The sequence below is a fragment of the Pararge aegeria genome, chromosome 9 (genome assembly GCF_905163445.1).
Source record: "Pararge aegeria chromosome 9, ilParAegt1.1, whole genome shotgun sequence".
Classification (NCBI taxonomy): domain Eukaryota; kingdom Metazoa; phylum Arthropoda; class Insecta; order Lepidoptera; family Nymphalidae; genus Pararge; species Pararge aegeria.
The window spans coordinates 9,007,090-9,025,339 of record NC_053188.1 but is presented as its reverse complement, the minus strand read 5'-3'; the positions used below and the strand labels follow the sequence as shown (position 1 = coordinate 9,025,339).

At 33.6% G+C, this 18,250-nt stretch overlaps 2 protein-coding genes across 2 annotated transcripts in view; one reads left to right on the top strand and one right to left on the bottom strand.

Annotated features, from left to right (window-relative positions):
- Window positions 1-4,258, top strand: part of LOC120626629 (sushi, von Willebrand factor type A, EGF and pentraxin domain-containing protein 1) — a 104,818-nt gene extending 100,560 nt beyond the window's left edge. Inside the window, exons 34-36 of the mRNA XM_039894249.1 lie at window positions 2,056-2,254; window positions 2,893-3,218; window positions 3,608-4,258. Of these exons, the coding sequence (XP_039750183.1) occupies window positions 2,056-2,254; window positions 2,893-3,218; window positions 3,608-3,639 (557 nt within the window). The 3' untranslated portion in view covers window positions 3,640-4,258. The remainder of the gene's footprint in view (window positions 1-2,055; window positions 2,255-2,892; window positions 3,219-3,607) is intronic.
- A 1,407-nt stretch (window positions 4,259-5,665) lies between these two features.
- LOC120626502 (probable phosphoserine aminotransferase) lies at window positions 5,666-12,641 on the bottom strand. The gene is made up of 8 exons (XM_039894029.1): window positions 12,190-12,641; window positions 11,967-12,097; window positions 10,483-10,598; window positions 9,326-9,487; window positions 8,614-8,708; window positions 7,527-7,696; window positions 6,591-6,857; window positions 5,666-5,969 (listed from the first exon to the last, which is right to left on the bottom strand). The coding sequence occupies exons 1-8, from the start codon at window positions 12,238-12,240 to the stop codon at window positions 5,864-5,866; spliced, it is 1,098 nt and encodes a 365-aa protein (XP_039749963.1). The 5' UTR covers window positions 12,241-12,641; the 3' UTR covers window positions 5,666-5,863.
- Between the last annotated feature and the right edge of the window lie 5,609 nt (window positions 12,642-18,250).

Here is an 18,250-nt window from a genome sequence, read left to right as displayed (position 1 = left end):
CCACGACCTCGACATCACCGGTTAGTCATTATAAGATACATGTTTATACCTATAATTTTAATAATAACTTATTCAATATTACCCCAATGCAAATGTGCTTAATGAGTATTTTATACAATTGATGTAATTTGCACTGCTTTATAATTTATACATTTTGATGTTGTTTTAGTATTCATTGCGTGACTCTTGTTATATTGGTTTTGCCTGAAAATTGTTATTATATGAATAACAATGAAATCTGTGGCTTATTATAATACATAAAATGATTACCTATTGCATGGTATTCATTGCCCTAAATATATAATTACCAACTAAATAGGGAATTTGCACCAACGTTTTTATTTTCACTACAAGTGTGGTTTGAAGAGTCATGAATTATGTTATTTTGGTAAGCTTTAGGTAACATATAATTTTCTAAAGTTACATTGTATTTGCTCAGTCAGGTTAGTCGAAATAAAGGTTTTAAATTGTATTCAATACTGACAGGTATTTTAAACCTTTAGGGGAGTTTCACGGGTAGTCTCAATTAAAATTTTCGACAAATTCCGCCATTTGCTTTAGCCGACATTTTTAATTTAAGCGGGATTACCTTTTGTTCAATGACTTATGCTCAGTGATAATAAAAAAGTGAGGTTTTTGTTTTGATTATATACAATTTCAGTTTAATTTTTTTATCGTGCATTCGATATTTTTGAATAGGACGGGAAATAGATTTATTATTGACTCAAATTATCTCAACTGTCCATTATCAAGTTTAGGGTCTACAAATTTGATCTTTACCAGTTTTCCTGGACCTTGGCTAATCTAGATTATATATAAACTAACGGATGCCCGCGACTTTGGCTCCGTTGGATTTCCGATTTCTTGTGCGTAAGATCTTGAGATTGCTTCGTTCGCCGTACCCGGCACTTTATAGCCCCTTAGGCAAAAAGACGAGCGACGGATGTTATAAGTTTGACGTGATTGTGCTTTTGCGTTTTTTTCTCTCAATATCATATATGAAAGGGATTTACTAGTAGAATATTGTACACGATTGAAAGTCGGGGGTTTTTCAAATTTTAACGTTATAGCGAAAGATCGTCGTTAAAATTTATTTTGTCCTAATTTTTAGTAATTTGTTTATTTATTCTATAAAATAATTGTTTTATAAATATAACCTAAAATGAACTATTTAAAACTAAATAAAATCTAAAACGTCTTCGAAACCACCGCAGCGAGGCACAGTTCCTAAGATGCTGGCAGCGTTGTCCGAATTACTAAGTGTAAAGACAAAGTTTGTGTACTTTAAATATCAGAAGCGATAAAGGTATTTATTTTGATAAGAAATAATTTAATAATCTAAAATATGCATATATATAATATCACTGCTCAATAATTTAGCTGTAATGGCTTCCACAAAAACTATAGATATACGATGTCTTGGACTTATTTTTAAACCTGGTTAAGAGTAACAATCCCAGTGTTCATTATTTTTATCCTAAGTCTTAACGATTTATGCAGCCTACGCCAAGAAAGATCTCTAGTAACAGATTTTTTTTACCAACTTTGTAACTCATTGTTCTATTCTTGCCAATTGATGCAATCTATCTATGTATACATAAAAATAAATAGCTGTTCGTTAGTCTCACTAAAACTCGAAAACGGTTGGACCGATTTTGCTAATTTAGGTCTTGAAATATTCTTGGGAGTCGGGAAAGGTTTCAACGGTGAGAAAAATCAAAAAACAACAGGAATGTACATAATTCTTCTGTTAGTTTGACAGCCAATTCCTCTTACAAATCTGGACCGATTTTAATGAAATATTGTATGTGTATTTGTATGGGCTCCTGGATTGTTTAAAAATAAAATTGGACCCGGTAGGTGGCGCTGCTTTACCGGCCATGACGACGTCTGCCAGGTCTACTAGTATATTTATTTATAGCCAATGTGTTATTTTGATTTATATCCATACAAACTATCGCTTGTATAATATTAGTAGGATAACCACAATGTAAGACTAAGATGTATAGTTCAAGGTGCGATTATGTTATGCTTCAAGATATTTTGTTTTTACAGACGTTTGCTTGGACTTCTGTGACAATGGTGGCGAGTGTGTGAAGGACCAAAGAGGAGAGCCGACCTGCAGATGTGCCGGTTCTTTCACTGGTCGCCACTGCAGAGACAAGAGCGAATTCGCATACATCGCTAGCGGTGTAGCCGGTGGTGTCATCTTCATCATATTCCTAGTACTGCTTGTTTGGATGATTTGTGCCAGGTTTGTTTATCAGATTATCACACTATTCTTTAATCATGGGACATAAATTACATGGTGATGAAATGCTATCAGGTTTACTCGCGATTTTTTTTTTGTTTCATATATTCGTTTCATTTATTTTGTTCTTTGTTTTATATATTGATTTACTTCTACAACATTAAAATTAAGCTAAATTAGCCAAACTCCGCGAAAAGCAGAAGGAAAAAGCGGGAGGAGGATAATTTCTTCAATCAGATCAGAATCAGATATCAGGGGATGTTAACTTTACAATGATTAATTGTAAATATCTCCAAAGATGCTCCGGTGTTGGGGCGAAACATGCGTAGAGAGAGCACATTGCCGAAGATCTGTCTGGTGTGGAGTGTAAAGATTGAAGAAGTTGTAATAACACCGCACAGATTCTTCTGTTTTTAGCGGAGTATAGCTTTATTTTCATAGTATTTCATGGAATTACGCGAAGTAGCGCCTGCTCTATCCAAAACTTCTACTATGTTCCTTATATTAAAAACTTTATATTATTCTACTTACTTACTTTTAGCGATCGGTTTGTCTAAAGTAGCTATTAATATGACATCCATAAATTATACGAATTCTAATTAAGAATTTAATTAATTTTTCTTTCATCGTGTTGTACACAGGTCAACGAAAAAGAGAGAACCAAAGAAGACACTCACACCAGCTATAGACCAAAATGGATCCCAAGTTAATTTCTATTACGGAGCGCACACGCCATACGCGGAGTCCATCGCGCCATCACACCACTCTACCTACGCACATTATTACGACGATGAAGAAGATGGCTGGGAAATGCCAAACTTCTATAACGAAACGTATATGAAAGAGAGTTTGCACAATGGTATGAATGGTAAAATGAATAGTTTGGCGCGGTCAAATGCCAGCATATATGGAACAAAGGAAGATTTATACGACAGATTAAAAAGGCACGCGTACCCTGGTAAGAAAGGTTGGTATTTGGAGCACTTAGACTAGTGCACACTTTCATTTCTTTTTCGCAGCAATTTCACGTTCCATAGCTTCTGTAGTTCGAGCATTTACCTCTGAAACACTTCTAAAACTGACCTATTAGGAAACAGTCTCTTCTTGCAAGTATCTACTTTGAAATTCTGTTTATATTTCACAAGTCCAAAATTGTATCATTCCAAGCATGGTAATAAACTTTGACTACCAAAAGTCTTATTCACATAATTCATTAAATACGCAATCGTTATAGCTGTTTGCGTGCAATAAGATGAAATGTTTTGTGTTTTTGTTGTTTTGTGCCGCGATAGCAACATGCATGACGATAAAACAATGATGCAACAATAAAATGTCTTTGTGCCTTTATCTTTTCAGATAAGAGTGACAGCGACAGTGAGGGTCAATAAACATAAAGGAGAACTACGTTTTGTCGCATTCTGGTCAAACTTACATAATACTTAATCGTATTAGTCAACTCTCGGTATTTAAAAATAAAACCAATGCAATTTACCTAAGGAATTCACTTTCTTTATATTTGAGTACTTTACCGAGATGTTTTGATATAACTTTGTACTCTGTTTAGCTTTATAATTAGGTTTAGTTTATACAAGACACGTGGATTAACACACTCACTGTTTAAAATTGCAGCCCCACCAAATATTTTTGTATGTCACAAATCAGTATAGGTAAGTGTAATAGCAAAATTAATTGAATCTTTAGCAATTTAGATTGTTTTACCAAAAACAGTGAATGTGTTGATGTTCTGAGATTAGTATGATCAACGACAAAAATGCTCAAAATAATTTTAGACAAAGACCAAATAGATATTAAAAGGTCTTTACATTTTTCGAATTTCAATATTTTTTCAACAAAAACATTTCAGCAACATTCCAATTTTTTGATTTTATTACCTTTTAAACCAATGTAAATATGCGCTATAATTGAATATTTGTATATTTATGATAGACCTCAGAAAAATGGTGTTAGTTGTAACTATTTTATAATTTTCTTTTAGATTTTAATTCAAAAAAGTTGTGTTGATATTTTAAGTCAAATGTTTATTATGTTTTGTATTATAAACCAGACTGTACTTACTGTATTTTATATATCAATATTACTTAATTGTAAAAATGTGTGTGGGTGTATATTATGAAAGAATGTATAGAATGTTTTATATTACGTGAATATATTAAGGTGAGTTTAATTTTATAAACATAATAATAGTTTTATACAGGAACGTAATAATTTTTACAATATTTTTTATACTTAAATAAGATAAAAATTAAAAAAAACCACAAACTATCTTTACCATAACAACTGATATGATAAAATAATACCCAATTTTAAAAATACTCATGTGTAAATCACGTGGTTTTTTTTCCATCACAATAATAAATTACAACATTAATAATTAAATAACAATAAAATTATTTTACAAAAAAATAAATTAACTTTATGTATTAAAATAATGTGTTTTAATTATTTTTTACTTACAATGCAGGGCCGTTTGGTATCACAATTATTTGCACGGACATTATTTTCTTATGCCAAAATAATGCTTTTGATCTCTATCAAAAAAAAAATCTAATTCGTCTGCAGGTTAGAACCACAACTACAAGTTAAACCTTGACTGAAATCTCCCCTGGTGGAAGGTGATGATGCAGTCTAAGATGGTATCCAGCTAACCTGGGTGTCATTTCTATACCCCGAATCGGTTTCTGCTCGACATCATACCGGAACGCTAAATCGCTTAGCGGCACGTCTTTGTCGTTAGGATGGTAATCAGCCACGGCCGAAGCGTCCAAACAGGCCAGAGCAGAGAGAATCCTCACGAGAGGGACCTCAAACTTAAAATCACAGCTCTTGCCGCTGCGCCAGGGATGCGTCAAATATTTATTATTCACCCACTTAATTAATATTCAAATAAAAATATTTTTCTTTAATACAGGAAAAACAGGACAGCGTAGTCTGTTTTGCATTTAAACTAGTTTTTTAACAAAAATAATGTGTGTCTAAATGAATCTAACACAGAATTAAGAAAATACAGAACCCTCATTCAGCCATTATTGCTTGCAGTTCACTGTGTCTAACAACATTGAAGCGCATATCTCACTTCACAACCGCGGAATGTTGCTAGCTTCCAAACCTTTCCCATTTTATGGTAAACGTTTAGAACATCAGCGGTAAAATAATTAATGACAACTGCTAAATGGAATTAATTGACAAACCGCCTGTTCGAGAAACACTACTATTGTGGAGTGGTTTTGATGCTTCAATACGGTTTCTGCATGTTCTTAGTTCTGTGGAATCTAATCTAAGAACTGACTTAAGCCACAACTATTAACCTTTTTCTCTTCAGTGCAGAAATCCTAAACCTCCTGCTTATTTTGCAATAAAATGCCCCATAAACAGAATAAAATGAAACACGAAAGCTTTACAAACACTTTGTTTAATAAAGAACATTTGTTAATTAAAAACATAACATACGAATGACACATTAATGCACCGTCTTCGCTTACTTACAATGAAAAAACATCTTTAATGTACTAAAATACAATAATCATTATAAATGATCGATAATTTTCGAAAATACCATCAATATTAATACATAGACCTTCTTAAACTTGTAATTCAATTTGCATGTTTCTTGTAGAAATCTTTCATATAGTTCTCTAAAGTTTGCACTTCTTGCAACGTGACCGCATTGTACGTTGAGGCGCGAATTCCTCCGACGTCCCTAAAATTGTAATAACAACATAGAAATTAACAAAAATAAATAACATCATTGCAATGTCTACCTGTAGTCGGCATGGATAGATATTAGATAGAAGCAGGCGTTACTTTGCGGAAATCCATGATATATTATGAAAATAAAGAGTAGTCTAGTCTTTTCGCGGACTATAGCAAATGAAGCTTAATTTTCACAATGGATGATATATTAAATTTGCATAAGTAAAAGATCTCGAAAAAAACATCTTCTGTAAAGTACCGAATTAAACTAGGAACAAATTAAGAGCAGTCTGTCGTTTTGTTTATTTAGTTATTACAGATCCTTCATATAGTCGGTTCGATGTTTTTTCATTTTTGGCGACAAATCTATTTGACCCAATTCCGCCATTCTTATTTGTTTCTAGGCTAACTTAGATGTTGTCGACGTCCCTGGCGCAGCGGTGAAAGCTTTGATTTTAAGTTGGAGGCCTCGGGTTCGATTCCCTGCAGGGAAGATTTGGGAATTTATTATTTCAAAATTCTCTCTGGTCTGGTCTGGGTAACAATAACGACGTGCCGCTCAATTATTTAGCGTTCCGGTAAATTCCGGTTATGGGTTAAATATAACTGTGTGAAAAAAAAAAGTTACCTGTGTCCTTTTAGTTGAATTAGATTTAAAGCTTCAGCGCCCTTCAAGAACTCCTTTTCGAGTGCATCGTCACCAGTTGGTGAGCCAATTCTAAATGGGATGTTCATTTTACTCCTTACATTCTTAGCGACTGGTGCATAGTAAAACCCATTCGAATCTTCAATAATATCATAAATTAGGGACGACTTCTTTGTAGCTAGTTCAGCCATTTTGTCTAAACCTCCTTGTTTTTCAATCCATTGTAAGACTCGTCCCATTACTAGAATCCTGTAATTTTAAATCTTAGGTTAAAACAACAGAAAAATAAATGATTTTCTTTAAGTTTTGAGTATTAATAAGTACCTAGTTAGTTGCACAACCTGTGAAGGTACTTTTTACCTTACAATACATCGCGACCTAGCCGCAAAGTAAGCGTAAGTTGTGTTATTGGTACAAGGATAACTGATGTTTTTTTTTACAAATATAATAAAACATAAATACTATTATATAAGTATAGATAAACCTCCAAGCACTGAAAAATATTCATGTTCATCACATTATGTTCACAATCACAATTTATGGTACATAAATAATAATAAATAATTTAACATTTTCCATTTGTGGAAATCGAAACCACTGGCTTCGACTCAGAAAGCAAGGTCACTGCCCACTGCGCCATTTTTTTTTTTTTCCACTATGGCAATACACATTGCTGATGACTGTTGAATATTTTTGAAATATTTACAGATAAACACGCAGACACTGTAATACTTGTTCATCATACAAACAGTGATTTAGCAGGTGGGCACGTAAGTTATATCCCTCGTCAGGGGATATAATCGGGGGATATAATTTTTATCTCCCGCGCGTTTTAGCTCAGCAGGGGTACCGCTATAAATTCAAGGTTGGAGAAATTGGCATTCATTTTAAGCAAATTTTGAAGAAAAGCTAACTTACGCAAACATAGGCGGTGTGTTGAGAATGGAGTCTGCTTTAGCATTGACAGTCCAGTCAAGAATTGAAGGGCAAATTGGTAGTGCTTGATTTAAAAGATCCTCTCTTACTATTACAAGAACTACGCCAGCCGTGCCGATGTTCTTCTGAGCACCACCATAGATCACACCAAACTGTTTCAAAATGTATATTTAGTTTTGTTGTATGTCTAACTGATTTAACTTTTCAACACTGACGAAGCATTGAAGTAGGTATCATTTCTTATTTTTACTAATCTAGAACGCGTTATAAAAGTAGGTGTTAAAATTATGAAATAGACCTTCGCTTATTATGTATGAATGTAGTATTTATTATTAAATTGATTCAGAAGGATTTGCTGCTATTAGCTGAGGAGTTCCATTTATATTTCGGAAAGTGTAGGTATATCAGATCATCGTGAAGTTCATATGAGACCAACGGATACTTATAATTAATTTCTTTAATTTGATACCTATATGTACTGAGGGGAGTTGTGAAAAAATATGTAATCCACCATTTTGTGGCGGCGGCCATCTTGGACTGATTTTCATTAAACGTAGCTAAGAACACTCCCGACTAAGACAGCTTTTAAAGAAAAAAAAACAAAATTCAAAATCGCTTATTCCGTTCTGGAAACACAATGCCAAAGACACACATACACACAGGCAGGCAGTAAAATTTGTAACCCCGTCGTTTGTGCGTTGTGGTCAGTGCAATTCCTAGTAGTTCGAGGTAGCAACCCCTCAGGTGGTTAGCGGCAAGTGTCCATCCGAAAATCGAATTAAAGACATTATCTGCATAACTACTGATAATTAGATACCGCAATCCGCAGTGCATTACACCATCTATAGGTAATATGTAACAATTCCACTTAGATATCAGTCACTATTCCATTATTAAGAGGATTATTATAGAGGATATTATAGAGGATATTTTTATAGTTCCAAAAGGTAAAACGGGATCCTAATGCTATGACTCCGCTGCCCATCCGACTGTCTGTTTGTTTTTTTATGTATCAATTAACTATACATATAAAGCAGCTGATAAATCGCACAAAATTACATAAACTTACTTTTGAAACGTCAACTTTCTTGGACATAAAATTTGATGACATGTCAGCTACCAAAGGTACTCCTTTCGTGTCTGGTATAGTATCGAATTCAACACCTGAAACAATATTAGGTACGTAAAATAATCGATCAATTATGTACCATTTTATTATTTAACATCAATTTTGTTCGTTTTAAAAACTTTATCTTTGATCTCAAGTTGAAATTTTAGATATCTACATTAAAACAGAGGTTTTTTTTCCATAAAACCAGTCCCAACTAATCTACCTTTCAAACCAAAAAAAAACAATTTTGAAATTGGTTCAACCGTTCGGAAAATACGATGCCACACACAAACATACAGACAGACACTTCAAACTTATAACACCCCTTCATTTTTGTGTTTGCGGTTGAAATATATTTGAAGATATTCGTTTACGACTACAATTATTGTAAAGGAAGTAAGAACGTACCTACCTAGTTATTCCAAAATAAGTTATTTATATTGTGCTTTTAAACTTACAAACATACATAATTACGTACCTAATCTTCAGCTTTATAATAGTAGATAAAATTATATCATTTAATATATATTAGAAATAAAAAGTAGACCTTCAATAAATTCACAATTTCGAACGATTTCCCAAAGCTTTAGCAAGAAAAGTAATTTGTCCCTTTCCGGATACAAAAAAACCCTTTGTAAGATTTTATCGTAAAAACGAATTTGCCACCTACCGTGAATCGTCTCATTTGTACAAATGTAAACGTATGAGGCGTTAGGATCGAGGTTCCAGGTCGACTGCTCGGGGATATCCACGTAACGATCTGTAGGCGGTAATACCATGTTCACTTTGCCATACTTCTTTGCTTCCTTAGCTGCTTTCGCGGACCACGCACCTTGAAAATTATTAAAGCTTAGCAATATAAATTATATTATATAATTTAAATATAAATTATATTATATAATTTATATTTAAATTATATAAATATTTATTATATTATTTTTATGTTATTTTGTATGTATAGTATCTTCAAATTTTATTGTATTAGTATGTAGAATTTTGATATTATTTAGATATATTGAATATGCTAAGCATATTCAATATATCTAAAGTTATTATGAAGTATAGTGTACCTTTATTTGACCTAACCACAATTAAATCATCTTATACACATCCTGGGGTAGCTGGAAGAGATCGCTTATAGAGATAAGCTTTCCTTTGTACACTTCATGTATCTTATGTTCACAATCACAATTTATGGTACATAAATAATAAATAAAATAAATCAATTAATTAAACTCAATAAAATAATAGATTAATTGTCTGAATAAATTAAAAGGTCACATCTCTTTCTTATTAATCAGTGAAAAGATTATAATTAGTACGCAGATCGAAATGAGAATGAAACTAAGAGAATTATAGCTCAGACTTTTTAACGAATATTTTAAGTTGAAGATAATCATGAAGCCAACGGCTTAACGTGCTTTCCATTACACGGGGGTGGCGGAAAGGACAATTTCCACCGTCTCATGGTGGTACTGAGATATTTCTTGACGAAACTTGCACAACAACTTTTAACCCGACCCTGGACTTGGAATCCTATCGAGAACCAAATCTTCATGATTTTAGGTACACAAAAAAGATGTAAATTTAGTTATTATCTCCAAGTGAATACCTGTTTTGATAATATAATAACAAACCACATGTCAGTACAATATGTGAGATCATAAGAAAAACAAACTCTTTTCCTTCCTCAATAATACATAGGTACGCATTTAATTAAATATAGCATTACAATTGCATAATATTATATAACTTATTGAAACACCAGTTGGCTCAAAATTCGGATCCCAGTTGTATTGTAATGTATGTAAATAATATACTTATTACCTGTAACTATGTAATCAGCCGTTCCAGTTCTGGAGATCAAGTTTAGCGGGACTCCTGCAAACTGACCTTGTCCACCGCCAGACAAAAAAAGAATTTTGTAGTTGCTTGGGACGTCCCTATAAATTAAAAAAAAAAAAACATTCATAATATTAATGGCGACACGTATTAAAGACAGCACCGTGTTTCAATTTCTTAGGATACCCTTTATAGATAAAATAATATATATATATTATAAACATATAGGTACTAAAATAATAACGATTAATTAATTATGTATTTCGCAAGAGCTTGATATGCAGTAGAACTTTCAAATAGTTGACAGTTGTTTTTAAGTGTAATCTTGACCTCTTTAAAGTTAATAAAATTTTAATATTTTTATTGGAAAACATTATCACGGAACACTTCTGCAGAATAACTTCTCTACGCCATTGAAAAGAATAATTTAATAACAAATTAAATTTGCGGGTGTCGGCCTTATTAAAATATGGCCTACATAATAGAAACAATCGTGTTACTTAGCATCATCCTCATCATCAATTCAAACTTGTTATAAATGTGCATAGATTTTCTCTAGGCTATAATAATTGAGATAGTATGTCTGTTTTTTGTTTGTTTATTTGTTTTAAATGCTGAATCGCTAAAACAATCTTATCACCAGGCTCGAGATGGATAAAGACATAGAATACTTTTTATCCAGGGAATACAAAGAATTCCTAATACGGGATTAAAGAAATATTTGTAGCTTGCATTCGGGAAACGAGAATAGGTTACACCGAGAAAATCTGCATCTCCCGGGAAATCAGATATTGTACACGCGACGAAGTTGCAGCCAATAATTTATAAGTAATTAAGCCGCCATATATTGTGCAAAGTTGTTATAAGCAATTCAAAAATTCAACAATTTCGAACCCTATTTTTCAAAAATTTACAGAAAAATGATCTAACCTAACCTCGCTCAAACTTAGTTATCGAATGATACAGTTTGTTATACATATTTAGTTTTTAGTATACATCACCACTACCAAATAAAAACATTCCTGAGGAAAGTTGAGGTCAGACAAGCAGATTGTCGTAAAAATTATGTCAACCTCTATACAAAAAATCTCTCGTGAAAGTTCGATGAACACATTTTGTGCGACGCCACTAAACGTGGGAAGAATAGAAGAGAAGATGTAAGGGAAGCAAACACTTAATAAATTAATTAAATATTGCCGATTAAATGTTTATTTGGATAAAACCTAGATAATCGTTACCTTATCAATTCTTAACGTGAGTTCAGTAAACTCAACGATGCCTGACCTTCAATAAACGTATTTGTTCAAAATTTAAATCCGATTAATGATAAAATATTAAAAACAATAAAAGTAAAAAAATAAAAAAAGTATAACAAGGACAATTAGTAACTCATATAGAAGTAACATATGATTTAAGTAAATATTAAAAAACTACGAACACCAAAATATAAAAAAAAAAAAATGACTTACAATAACCTCCTAACAACATCTTGGACCTCTTTATTCAACTTAAAATAAGTCGGTGATCGGTGGCTTGTCTCCAATAAGCTGATTCCAGTTTCATCGAAGTTAGTTAATTCATCCTTTATAATATCGTACACCTAGAGACAGACAACCATTCACTGTTATTACCAAGCACTACGAAAAAATGAAAAATATTAAATTAGGTTTCTCGAAGGTTTCTGTAACTTACCTCTTCTGGTAGTTTGGCCGGTCCTGCCCCAAAATTGTGTATTTTACCCATGATCTTCTTCTTAATGTTATTTATAAAAATGGCGAGCACAAGTGCGCGTAATAAGTAATCGTGCCCGACTGGTAGAACTAGTTTGTCGTTTCATGTTGATTTGACTCGACGACGCGGTATATATTATCTCGCTATAGCTTCACACGAATAAAGACGAATTACTGTGCCGTGTGCGCTTGTGACGCGATACAGAAATTATGATTTTATTACATCAGCTATTTAGTCGTAATTTTAGGATCTGAGATATTCTTTATCTATATCATATAATATAGCAATCAATTAATTGCCTTGCGTGTGTTTGGTAAAAACTCGAAAATGGCGTGACCTATTTTAATTATTTTTTGTTTCGTTCGCGTCAATACTTAAAAACTAATATTAGAAAACTCAAAGGATTGTTCGAATTGGAAATTATCGGTATCGAATGTGATTGATAATATTTTTGTGGAAACTACCACTTAAGACAAAGACAATACCCACAAAGACAACTCTCACCGATACGCCAGGGAGGTAGGCATGTGTAAAAATCATATGTTCAGAGAAATCGATAAGTTAGCTATGACAAAAGATATTAGGTATGATAACAAAACATATGTGGGCCTCATAAGAAGGCTCAAAGTCACTTAGCGGGCGATGGAGAGAGCTATGTTGGGAGGATCTCTACGTGATCAAATCAGAAATGAGGAGATCCGTAGAAGAACCAGAGTTACCGACATACGAGTAGCTTAGCGAGTTGCAAAGCTGAAGTGGAAATGTGCGGGGCACATAGCTCCGAGACCCGATGGAAGTTGTGGTTTCAAGGTCCTGGAATTGCGACCCGACACAGGTAAACGCATTGTTTGTAGAACCCCAGCGAGGTGGCCAGATGACTTCAAACGAGTCGCTGGAAGCCGCTGGAAACACGCGGCCCGTTGATTTTGGAACTCCCCACAAAAAACCTTTGTCAAGCAGTGGAATTCAATCGGTTGAATTGGAGATGATGATAAACTAAACATCTTTAAGGTCTTAGAAGAATATGTGTATAATAAGACTTCTAAATGACTTTTCAACCTGGCCATTTTTATCAACATAATATTGTAAAAAGCAAAAAAAAATCCAAGTTGCAATTCAAAACTAGCTGCAATTACTTTAAAGATGTATTACCTCTTGCTTTTCAGAGTGTGGCAAATCTGAATAAATATATTCCTTCGGAACCTCTTTTTAGTAAAATCTATTAGGTACTATTCCACCGTTTTCTCAAGATCGCCGCTTTATCAAACCTATTCATGAATGTACTCTCTGAATCATCATCATCATCATAAACTCATTACTGGTCCACTACAGAGCACGGATCTCAGAATGCGAAGGGTTAAGGCCTCCACACTGGCCAAGTGCGAATTGACAGACCTCACACGCCTTTGAGAACATTGTGGAACCTGGGCATGCAGGTCCCTGACGATGTTTTCCTTCACTCTTTGTATAGACTCAATGAATAAAAATTCCGTCTTGCTGTAATTTTATCTATTTTATCACTCGAATAAACGTAGGTAAAATGTCTAACAAAAAAAAAATTGGCTATTAAAAAAAAATATTTCGTACGTGTACCCAAATTGTTTCCGCGCCTCTCATATCCAATATCACTATCTAAATAAATACTAGAACAAAGATAGGTCAAATTCGTATTGCAAATAACATAGATAGTACCTACTAACCTATTTTTAAATCATGATAAATTATTATTGGCTTGATAAAGTTAAGCAAGGATGGCGCCTTTTTTATTACCTAGTGTTAACGGTTGCCCACCTGGCTGATACCTACGCTACGCCATAAACATGTTGTGACGTCACTACAACATTCATTAATATATAATAGATTACATGCATGATAAAAAAGCTTGCGTATGAATTGCTCTAACTTCAAAACTCAACATTAACTAGACTGTGAGATGGTGATAACAAAAAAAAACCTGGCTAAGTTTTTTGATGGCTCTTCTTAGACCAGGGCGCGTTTGGAACCCTCCTAGCTTTAGTTTTAAGTTAACGAATGCAGTTATCGCTAACATTAGTGTAACATTTAAATGTATTGTGGCTTCATAAGTGCCTCTAATAAGGTCCACATGAATAAAACATTTTTGAATTTGAATTTGAATTTATTTTGCTTTATATAATTCATAATAATACTTATCTAAATATTTAATGTTTAGATAAGTGTGTGAATTTGTGAAATAACTTACCGGAAACTAATATTGTAAAATATCATTATTGGTTCGTTTAGTTGTCAACATTGTAAACCTGACCCGTATAAAAGTTAATTACCTTCTCAAGCATTCAATCTGTATCAAGTAATTGTATGCGGAAACTCTGCTCGATTATATATCAAATGTAATAAGCGAAAACTAGTATTATTCAAAATCCTATCCCCACGTTCTCCATTCTCCAACAATAGATACTTAAATTATTCCAACTAAAATTCCGTTCAAAACATAAAACCACACCGATAAGATTCCAATCGGAACTTTCCGAAGCCGGAGATAAAGAAAAATGATGAACAAATTGACTGGGGCCTTTCAACATCTAAGATAAATAATAGGCTTTTAATAATAGGCACAATTATAATTAATTAACAACCCAACATCATAATTCAGATCGTAATTTAAGTGTCGTATCATAAATTCATAACTCGTATAATTTAAGTATGGCAACAACCGGTAACCCGTTTCTGTAGAAATGTTGTAATCCAGAAAGATAGGTAACAAAAAATACCTAAGTACTGCTGATGCGTCGCTGTGTCGAGAAACACATTGCCATCATACCAATGTTTATGTATATCATAATAATGTTTTTCAAAATAAAGGACACAAATTTATCTTCTCCTACAGCTTCCTCAGAGCACTGGCGCACAAGTAGAAATAATATCCAAATAATATACATATACGAGGTATGTGTCATAATAAACAGGGGTAGACTTCTCCTATTCCATGTTCACGTGGCTTTAACAGGTGGACACGGTAATCATATCCCGTCTGAGGGGATATAGCCGGGGGATATAATTGTTGTCTCCCTGACTACGCTAACCGTGCAGGGTGGAGTGATAAAACTCTGAATGCTGTACTATTAGAGAGATATGTTCCAAACCATCGACTTAATAAGGAGATATGATTAACTGGGGGATATGATTAAATGGGGGATATAATTAACTATGCTGAGTATGATGATGATGAGTAAATTAGTAAAATAAAACACCATCACATTAATTCAGAGAGTTCTTGACTTCAATAAACATAATTTCCCATTTAAAATGTCATACTGAAATATTTAATTTAAATAAAATCATTTTAAGTGAATTGAAGGTAGGAAAGAAAATTTTATATCTCAGTCAACCATTAATTAAAAATAAGCAAGTTTAGCTTCATTTAAATATTCTATTACGTAAAAGCTTTGCCATATCTTTCAAAAGCGTTTTTATTTTTTTACCAGTTTTACCTTTAATAACATAATCTGCTGTGCTAGTGCTGAACATTAAGTTAAATGACACCCCAGTGAATTTGCCCTGTCTACCCCCTTGTAAGAGGCTTATGTAATTCCGAGGAACATAATATTATCAGCTGGAACAGGCTATTTTAGTTTATGATGCCTGTCGGTCTCATTATGAATGCTACATGACTTTTCATGAGATTATATAACTCCTCATTTATTCAAATCTAAAAAGTTTGGATTTCTCCCTTCTACCTGCATAGGATATCATGGGCAGGAGACAAAAATTATATCCCCCCTTATATCTCCTTAGCAGGGGATAAAATTAACAAGTCCACCTGTCAAGAAGAAGAAGTTTACTCCCGTTTATTCTGTATCATTTATATATACATTTTTTTTTTGTCATAAATGTTATTAAATTATATAAAAAACGGCTTTTGAGTACCGAAGCACCCCGGCGGTCAGGGTTCCAAAGTGAGGAACCTCCTCACAAAACACGCCGTTTCAACCACTTCTATATACAACCCATGATCCGACAACCAACCGAAAGCTTCTTATTCTTGGTCGAAGCCTTTCGCGAGCAGACCATTTACTATCAGAACAATAACTGTTGACTCAACACATGGCGTGCAAGGTATTATGATTTTACTATTTCCTTTTCAACTTTCACCAGATTATCGTCATGTGGAATAGTAATGTCGACAATGATTGCATGGCGCCCTGGTCAATCGACTGTGCTAGTCAATTAATAAATAATAATAAAATGTTTTTATTTGCTTAGAAGTACAATGTTTTTTCTAAAATTACCCTGGACCCCCAAACTAGGATATCCCGTGTCTTGGGGGTCAGTGTCTTCCCATATGTGCTGTGCCCGTATTTAATACGTACATAAGTGTGTGTGTTTATGTGTGTGTGCGAGCATGCGTGTGTGTGTGTGTGTGTGTGTAGTTTGTGTGTGTGTGCGTGCATGTGTGTGGGTGATTATTTATTATTTATTCAAATTAATATTCAATAAAATATTATACATATTTAGTTAATTTACCTTAACGAACGAATTATATTTTCGGTATCTTGATAATTTAGATGACTCAGCATATTCTTCAGTTTATTTGTAACATTGATATGTCAGGTCTATTAGCTGTAATATACCTGTCGCTCGAGCCCAGTAGAGCAATGCAATGCTATTTTTATTATTACCCCCTTTAATTATTACTCGTATATTATTTCATTCTATCATTTATTCTTTTTCTTTTTTTTTTAAATTATTAACAATGCTTAAAAATAAATTAAAAAACACTATTAAAAATTTATAAAAAAAAAAAAACTTCCACCCTCCGCTTGCGGGGCTTTTGAATGCCCAAGCAACCGGTGTTCAGGGCTACAGAGTGAGGAACCTCCTCACAATACGCGCCGTTTCAAGGACTACTGCCTTCTGTATCCGACCCTTGATCCAACAACCAAGCGAAAGCTTCTTAAGATGTTGGTCGAAGCTTTTCGCGAGAAGACCATTGACTGAAACGACGATCGGAACAACAACGGTCGACTCAACATTCCACATGGTGGTAATCACGTGAGCAAGGTCCAAGTATTTAGATACTTTTTCAGATTCTTAGAAAATTAGTCTATATCCTGGGTGTAGCGAGTTCTGAGAAAAAAACTTCTATTACCTATTTAGCTCTATGGGGCTGGAAAATACAAAAACGGTGAAAACTAAAATACCATGGATGTAACATGGAAAATGAAAGACTTTCATACCAAAATTGTAACCTTCCTATTAAACCCGTCCAGAGGAGAAATTTTCATAAACTATGAAATTATATAGGTACCTACTTAACTCGTGAAATGACGGACTTTCATACTAACTTTCCATGACGCTGCGTATTGTAATTCCTATAAAAAAAAGTCCGCGGAGTCATACATCTACAATTTTAGCCACCGAGCTTAAGAGTTAAGGTAGGCACATAAACGATGCTTGATGTCTAGTGCATTTCTAGTGCGTACTTCGATCTCAGCTTGATAATTCCAAGTGACCCCCGATAGATAAATAAACAAAAGAGGATGCTAGAAAATTTTAATTATTTTATAGGCTGAATGGTATAGATTGATTGTTTGTAATGTACCTAGAGTTGTAAAAAGTCGATTGTCGAACTGAGAGACGTCACTTAGGACGTCTCTCTCAGTTTGACAATTGTTGAGTCGTTTCTGCTCAGTTTATGAGTTAGTTTCTTTGTTTCTGAGGTTGTTTTAGATTCGTACAGTTAATTAAAATGGTAAATGCTAGTTATTATATTCTCTTTGGGGTTAATTTGAAATGCCCCAGTTTAAGTACAACAGAAAAATCGCTTACAAAATCTATGCAATAACTCATTTTATTTTATGACTTTCCTTAGTTTCCGTAAATTAAATGATAAATTAAATAAGACCGCTGCTATCCATAGATAATGGCTTTAAAAGTGCTCAGAGAGACTTACTTTATGGCCCTGTCGCTCAATAATTTCTACATTGTTTTTATATGTGATCGCAATAGATTATATATTTAGTTACCTTAGAACACAATATAT